Consider the following 8,875-nt stretch of genomic DNA (forward strand, 5'->3'; position numbering starts at 1 on the left):
CCTAGAATATAACTCTCCCTGGGATGAAACCTGTAGATTCACATGAACCAACCATGTCTTGTTAAAAGAATTAATTTGTTGTGTAATATTCAAAGATTAAAAACTTTAAATAGCATGGATATAATAGTTATATTGTACCACTGTTAAGCTGCATGAAACTGGACCTTCCCAAACGGCAAGTAATGCAAAGGATAAGCAGCACAACAGTGACGGTAAGAAAACTCAAAGCAAATGTACAGGTTTAGATCATGTTTTAATGTGTCTGATGCATTTTAGATGTATTTATGAAATTACAGCAATATTTTAGTATTCTTTCATAATCAAATTGTTTTGCAATAAAACACTTTTGAAACAGATTGTCAAATTTGAATGTGCATTTATCAGTCATGACAGCTCAGCCTTGGAGAGGAATACTGGTGTTTGCTAATACATGAACATGTTGATCATTTAAAAATGAGTAGGTCAGCCATTGTACAGTGAAACAAGTGTGCTGAACACTGAGTGGAATTTAGGTTACATAAATCTTCTTAACTTGACCAGTGTTATGATCTTACTCTATAATGCTGGGGATTACGGCTGAATAGAAGCCTAAGAAATATTTTAAGTACACTGTAAAGGATTTCTTAAAGGGGTAATTAATCACTGTGGAATTCAAGTATTCCAGAATGCTTTTCCTGCAGTAGGACAAAAATGTTTTAAGTTAACCATACAATGCCGTGTTGTTCAAGTAGTAAATCTACGTCTAGTAAATCCAATTAAAATGTTCTATTTTTCTACACATTAAAAGAATTAATTTGTTGTGCAATATTCAAAGATTAAAAACTTTAAATGGCATGGATGTAATAGTTATATTCCCACTGTTAAATTGACTGAACAAACTTTATAGAACCATAATGCAAATAAATAAACCAAAAAAGTTGTCTGGTCAGTCCTTTCTCTACTTAAATTTAGCTTGGAGTCACCAGGGAAATGTAATTCTTTATGCATTAACGTTTTAGCCATTATACTATTCTTAATAATCATTATTAAACCTTTTTCATATGTTCTAAGAAAGAAAACAATTACATAGAGTAGTTCTTTAGGTTACATAAAGGTTCCTGATCTATGCATCGTAAGCCAGGAAAAACAAATGCTTCAAATCAGTGTCAGTGATCCTATGAGACTGACAAGCTGCAAGAGTTATTACCTATTGAGCACTAGTTGGTGCAGCTTTGCCATCTAGATTCTACATCACAGTCCATACAATACAGGACACATTAATAATCATTAATACTGTCCTGGAGTAAAGGAAATTACAAATAAACAAAACCAACAATACCAGTATTCAAATTTCTTTCATTCTGATTCTTTAAATATTTAAGTTATAGTTTTGATTTTAGCGTTCTCACAAAATGAATGTTTGACAAGGGCTGTAATTAGTATTTCCCAAAAATATTTCTTGATTTCTGTTCCTCCTTACTTAGGCTGCCTTACAATGTTAAACTATTTCAACATTTTAAAGTCCAAAGATACCTAGCACTGTTACAAAATTTAAAATAAATATGTACAAATTTTAAAAACCAATAGCAGCACCCATCCAAGTATGATTCTATTTTAGCCCCTCCCACCTTTCAGAAACACCCTCTCGGCTCCGCCTCCTAATTACGGCCAACCTTCCCTTGGCCCTGGCTGTCCACTGGATGCTGGGGATTTTGGATTCTATCAGGTTGGTGTACCTTGAGGAGTCCTCCTCCGCACCAGTCCAGGAGGAACACCTGTCCAGCTGTAGCGTGGCATCAACATTGCCATCGCCCACAGTGCCGGTCACCTCGCTGGGATGTGCTGCTTCCCAGCTCTCCGTCTTGCCCACCCTCTTGGCGGGTGTGATCTGCCTCATCGACATGGTAATACTGTCCCAGAGGCAGTGACCCCTTTCGATATAGCTTTTCTTTCTTTCCCTATCCTTGTGCTTTTTGCTGGACCTTTTAAAAGACAGAGGCCATAATAATTACCACTTCAGCATATCCAGCAGTAGTTCATTCATTGAACTTCCCTTCTAACTGTCTTTAACATATTCACAGGAAGGAACATAGACCAAAAACTTTTAACATTAATGACACTGTACTTGAGAGTTACAGATACGAGTTAAAGGTTGCAGATTCAGGCAAATTAAGCACATAACCTAACATCTAGTTACCTATTTTTATGTTTTTATTTAAAGATATGGCTCCTGTTCTAAGCATGTTTTCATCTTCTCAAGAATTAACTTAGAATTTAAACATTTTTATGTGTATATCAAAAGTAATGCCTAAACTAGACTATTTTCTATCAAAGAAAATCTTCTTCCAAATGCAGGTTTAGTGATAACAGGCGGCGTTAGAAATTAAGTTACGATTTACCCCTTTCCATTTTCTGAAGCAGCTGTCAGGAGAGTGCGCTCGTCTTCATCTTTAAACAGAGCTTTCTTGTTTTTCTCTCTCTTGGATTTTGATTTTTTACTTTTGATCTGCTGTTATAAAAGGAAAAATAACCAAGATAAGGACAACATATTTTGATAAGTCAATAATCCACTGTTTAATGTAATAAAATTCTATCTAAGTCACCCTTTGGCAGTACTGCTGTATTTCTGTAATGTAAACATTACCCCAAATGGCTGGCTATCAGATTTCCTGTTTTCACATTTCCCAGCTCTGCCTGTATATAGCTTACATTTTCTACCTGTGTGTTTCATTTCCAGTTACCGTTGCTATTCCTAATAAACCTCTTAATGTGAACCTCTCCTTTGGGATTAAACATCAACTGCAACAATGGCTATGCACACATGATATTGTTTAATAGTAGCATGCCGACCAGGGTGTACCCTGCTTTGTGGCATGTGTTTGTGCTTCCTGGGATAAGCTCTGAGCTAACCATAGGGCTGTTCCACGAAACAGGATTTCTTGCTTAGCTGGATAACTTGTAGGATTTAAGGTAGTTTGGGCTAAATATAAGGGAATGAAAATGAAGTCCATTTAGCCCAGACTACCTTAAATCCAAGAAGTTATCTGGCTAAGCAAGAAATCCTCCTTCATGGAATACCCCCATTACTCTGCATAGTATGAGGGCTAACAAAGAATGGATATTCATTCATCTATTTTAATTAGCACAGGGTAATGATACTGGCATTCTATTGTATACTGCTTCCAGTATAGTGGTATTCCTATAAATTGAATTAGGAAGTTATATTTTAATGAGATGTACAAAAACAAACATCACATCATTTCAACTGCGCATGCTGTGTGTGCTCCGTGTTTTATAATAAAAACCTAATAAAACATATTTTCTCATTTTAGAATGGCTTGTGAAAGCACTGATATAGATTCATAGTATATTACATGTTCAGGTCTTAGAAGTGTCTTTTTTTAGCTGTTTGTTTTGTTTTGTTGCATCTAATTTCTTACAAAGATCTAAAAAGAATAGGAAACAATCCTGCAGCAGCAACAAACATCACAAATATTTGGAGAGAAGCCATGTGGGAAGTGATAACTTTTAACAAAATGTTTATAGGGAAAAGTCGACAGACATTTTGTTAAAAAATATTTTTAGAAAATGCTTGAATGCCAACAAGCTTGGAACATCACGAAAGTGCAGGCTTGTTTACCTTTGACCCGGAATTTGTGATTTCCTCCTTACCATCTGGATCTTTATACTAGAAACAAAGGCCATTGAATAACTGGTAAGGAACAGCAGCGTATATACAAATACCGCAACACAGACATCTTCCTGTAGACCAAGAAAACTATTTCTGGAACAGACAAATGACTGAGCTTTGAATGTCTACGGGAAGAAAGGGAATTTCACATTGTTGAGGTCATGGTTTTTAAAAGTCAAACACTTTCTGCATATATCTTTGTCATTAACAAATTTAAAACATACATTTTCTTAATTAATTAATTTATATATATATATATATATATATATATATATATATATATAATACACAAACACACACACAACTTATTAGAATTCTAAAAGTGTTTAGTTTTAAAACAATAGAAGCTAAAACTTTCATGAACCTATATTTAGATAATATTTGTTTGCAAAAGTTTATTTATTTAAGCTGGAAGCGATTGTGATTCTAATAAAGTTTTGTTTTATTAATAAAACTATTTGCGTCTACTTTAATCACACCTCCGGAGCACTCGTTTGTAAAATATTGGTCTCTAGCCAGTCGGTGTCCGGCCATGGCTGAAAAGTGTCTAATTTGGTTATTAATAAATATTTTCCCTTTCGTGCTTTTGCTTTTTGGTTAAATAGGCCTATTCCAAGTTAAAAAGGAATCATTTGACTTTTACGTCAATGTTTGACTTCGGTTGCACTGAATACATTCTATTGTAAGCTAAATCAAAAAACTAATTGCAAAACAATTTAAAAAACTAAGTTAAGTACTTTTTAGCTATTGTAAATTGACGTAAATAACAAATTAAGGAGTACTGAATTCCGAGAGAAAAAAAAACATACATAGCCAGGGTATCACATTTTATCCCTGATCACGGCTGTATAGGTATAGTATTGGCATACGCAATAGAAAATGCAGTTATGTCAACTTTTACTTATCAAATGGCAGCATTCAGAAAACTTGTCTATGCCACTAACTTTCTTACCTTAAAAGTGCGCCGGTGACTGCACAACATGTCGTCTTCTTCCGATGCATAGTCTATCAACACTTTGCTTTTATGCTTCCTGAACATATTTCTTGAACCACTTTTTATATATGTATTTTAAGTAAAACGCTGATGTAGGCTACCTACGGTCGCGAAACTGTGAATTCAGGCTCATAAAGGTCTGCAGCATGCAGATGGCAAGTGATGTCTGCTGCCCCAACAGTAAGACTTGAGCCCCTGCGATCTTACAGAGAGATTGGAAAGTTTCGGGCAAAAAGACCTTTTAAATCTTTCTTCTCACATGATTAGGGGGCGGTGATACTTGCATTGAACTCAGCCAATATTGAAAACCGATGAGTTGTCCGACTTTTTTTTTTTTTTAAACCTGGAGATACAGTACAAGATACCTGTGACCTTTATATACTTCTCAAATCTCGGTCACCCAAGTCTTCGATCGGCAGGACAGTTCGGGGGATTCCGCTATCTTTGCCGTGACAGTGACTTGAAAAGTTGAAAAAAGTGTGCCAGAAGTACTGATAATTAAATCACGCTAGTGGATAAATGTTTAGTTTCTTACGTTAATTTTGACATTTGTCAATATAAATGTAACAGTTTATTTCTAAGATTATATATATTTATAGATAAGATTTTTTTTTGTTCCACAACTTTGATGCTCATTATTCGGTGATATTTCCCGACAACAAATTCAAGAAAAGAGCAGTCTTTACGCTTTTATTTTAGCAGCATTTTGTGCCACGTGTTCGAAGACATCGATTCTTATATACGAGGAACTGTCTGAAACCACCACCAAAGTATCCACAGACCTCTCGGTGATCAAATATGCATCTAATTTTAGTCTGCTTCATGTCATTGTGTAGTACATCCGTTTATATTTATCTCTCTGGAACATTTAAGGGGAAATACAGCAGTTACCTGCTTATTTAAAAGTGTACGGTTGAGTTTTGCTTAACTAACTGTGTGTCATCACTTTTAAGGAGGCACCCTTTTAAGGTCATTTCAAAGGAGTATCTCCCACTTAAAGGACTCCATATATGTCAACAGCAGACCACTGTAAATTTCTGGAACCTTCTAATGCCATTTTTGTTCTGAAATACCTGAACTGATTTCTCCTTAGCTAACTCAGTTTTTCTGCTGATTAAGAAACCATTATTGTAGTTGTTACATAATGGAAACGAGTCACATATACACTATGTATTCTTCTGAACTTGGGAAATCTAGGTTTTCACTCTGAAATAGATGTTTTGAAGTGATGTCATTGGTAAATTGGGCATTGGATTCCATTGTGTGTTTTTTATCATTATCAGTTTCAGATAAACAGCCCCAATAATCATAGCGACAGATGGTAAAACATTGTCACGTCTTTATCATTAACATTATATTACATTAACATTTTTGTAAACTGTCAATAAAGTTGGGCTATATGCAAAGTTACAGTCAAACAAAAAGGTTTATGGGAAGGAATTTGGAACGTGCTCCTAAAAACTAAAGAATGAAATTCATTTAAAAAAAAACACCATTTGTGAAAAGTCATACAATTTCTGCATTGAGAACATCGAGATAATTCAGCATGAGTTCCTCTTTTTATCTCTTATTGACTCAATTGATTGTTCCTCTTAAATAGATTGTTTTACTTTGCTCTGCTGGCATTTTTTTTTTTTTAAAGAACAAATAAGCGAGGCCTCCATGCCTGCTTCTCTCTGACGCTTTAGCTGATCTGCTTTTTATGAGAGTCTAGCTTCTCCAAGCATGCTGATTCATTGTCATCCCTCCCCAGGACCAGCTCTGCTCATAAACCTCCTGACAAATGAGCAAATACTGCATCACCTAAGTAGGGTTAACGCGGTGAGGCTAATCTGCAAGCTGGAAGCGTGATTCGCCGGAGTCCTGCTTTTGATTTTTTTTCACGTTTCTGGTGTCTTTAATTCTTTTTTGTGATTACCTGTCATTTTAATTCATGGGAGAGAAAACACAATTTGACCTGTGACTGGATAATACAACACAGTTTGCTGTTTAAAATGATAATAATTCTCCCTGCTGCCTTTTTTCCAGTGAGGGAAAAAAAAGATTTTTTTTCTATCTTTATGGATTATCACCCATGTGCAACCGGCAGGGACACAGTAGGGGCATGGATACCCTGGCTGATTTAGGGGGCCCATTTTGTCAGGGGCCCCAGAAATTCTAGCTACACCCTGGCCCAGATTTATACACCCTATGGTGATATAACATTCACCCAAGGGCATAGGTCTGGGTGTGGACAGTAGAAGCACGTCTCTGCCAGTATTGCGGGGTACCGTGTTTTTATACAGGCGGGACATTTGGGGCTGATTGGATCCCTACCAATGCTGAAATCAGACCTACGCCTTTGCATTAATCTAAAAAAAAATATATATATCTCGTAAGGATGAAAAGTGTATTCTGAACTCTGGCTTTGCCAAAATACAAGTGTGATCATTTTTTATTTTTTTTAAGTTATGTTTGCAAAGTGGGGACTGGCGCACAGCTATCCACAGCTGAGCACTCGCAGGTCACCCAAAGCGCATCCTCTCTGCGTGTCAAATGCTACTGCAGGCTACCGTGTTTTTGAAGCTGGAAAGTGACATTTACTGCCAGTGCTCTGTGTTTCCGCCACTTGATTTGGAAAATCCGGAGCAGCCCTCTGGAGTGCTTGAAGTTCTCATCTGAAATTCTGATAAAATTAGTTGCTTCCATTTTCTGAAAGGCTAAAACATTTAGATGTTTAATGGATTACATGTTTCCTTCATGATCAGACTGGTTATTAGAACATATAGTATTATGGTAGTTCCAGCATTGGGATTTGTTAGTTCATCTATTTGAATACTTGTACTACATTATGTGCTGAGTTCTGTTGCTTTAACTGGGTTCTGACATTTTAATATCATTAAATGTTTTTATTTGTTGTCATTAAAGAATCTCAACCTTCAATTCGATATAAAAATAGTCCAAACTGTAATGACCAGGCAATCATTCACAGCCAAGCCATATATTTACAGCAGTGTAATGTTATATGTTTTTCAACTATTATCTTTATAATCTATTCCGTAGCAACCTTTACTGATTTAAAATTTTCTAGTAGACTGTGTATGAATGTGTATGAACATTTTTAATTTTTGAATGTTCTTGGCTCTTAGTTTGGGTCAGTTAAAATTAAATGATTTGATACACCATGGTTTGTTACTGGTTATAAGGGTTAGTGATTAAGAACATTTAAAAGTTTTGTTTTTTATGTGTCAATGAAGCTAGTCCTAAAAAGAGAAAACCCCTGGATTGTTTTGTAACACATTTTAAACACTATTTGTGCTAAACATTTGCCAAAATTGTCTAATATTTGAGTATAGTCCCGCAGTTGAGTTTTCTTGATAATATTTAAAAATGTAAATATCAAATACATTTCTAAGCAGAACATCAACGTTCAGCTGCCGCCCCTTCTAAATAATACTTAAGGAATATTCTAGAAATCCCAGCCACTTAATGCACCTTCTTGTTTATAAAGCGTTCATACAGTACATGAGCTTATCCTCATGACTCTCTCTATTCCCCTGATCTCCTGTACTGTGGTTCTCTCATGCTCTGTAACTCTTACTTTGTTCCCTAGGTGACAGAGAGCCTCTTAAGAGGCTTTTAATGACCTCGTAGAGCTTGGTTTTCTTTTATAAAAAATCTATTCAGGCCTACACCTACTGGTTGGCAAGTCCCATGGAAAGGTTATCCAAACTCCCTAATACCTCTGCTGCAGCCAGATGCACATTACCTTCTCCCCCAGCAAATTGTTGACTGCTTCTTTCTCTCTCAGCCAACTGCTGACCACTTCTTTTTCCCATAGCCAATTGTTGACTAGCAAGAGGTGTGCAAACACTTCTAGCCTAATTTTTGGGTGGCTTAAGTCCCACATGTAAATTGTGCCAAAAAAAAACACTTGCATGAATGTGCATACTATAAATTTCATCTGAATAACTGTCCTCATACCTGATCATAATTGGATTGTACAGGACAATGTGTGACTGCAGGTTAGGCTTCTGTGCCAGTGGGCAGAGGGTTGCTGGTTCAAATCTCATTACTGGTAGAACAATTTCACCGCTGGGCTTTTGAGCAAGGCCCTTCACCTCAGTTACTCCAGGGACTGGCTGACTCCGCTCTCCCACTTTTACGATGCTTTGGATATAATCATCTGCCGAAGCAATGACTGGAAAAACTGATATTTCACAATTTAGGGA

At 36.2% G+C, this 8,875-nt stretch overlaps 1 protein-coding gene across 1 annotated transcript; it reads right to left on the reverse strand.

Moving 5' to 3' along the window:
- Window positions 1–234: 234 nt before the first annotated feature.
- On the reverse strand, window positions 235–5,034 carry LOC111834725 (testis development-related protein-like). The gene is made up of 4 exons (XM_023794319.2): window positions 4,623–5,034; window positions 3,620–3,667; window positions 2,379–2,488; window positions 235–1,961 (listed from the first exon to the last, which is right to left on the reverse strand). The coding sequence occupies exons 1-4, from the start codon at window positions 4,707–4,709 to the stop codon at window positions 1,589–1,591; spliced, it is 618 nt and encodes a 205-aa protein (XP_023650087.2). The 5' UTR covers window positions 4,710–5,034; the 3' UTR covers window positions 235–1,588.
- Window positions 5,035–8,875: the final 3,841 nt, after the last annotated feature.

The sequence above is a fragment of the Paramormyrops kingsleyae genome, chromosome 14 (assembly GCF_048594095.1).
Source record: "Paramormyrops kingsleyae isolate MSU_618 chromosome 14, PKINGS_0.4, whole genome shotgun sequence".
NCBI classification, from domain to species: Eukaryota; Metazoa; Chordata; class Actinopteri; order Osteoglossiformes; family Mormyridae; genus Paramormyrops; species Paramormyrops kingsleyae.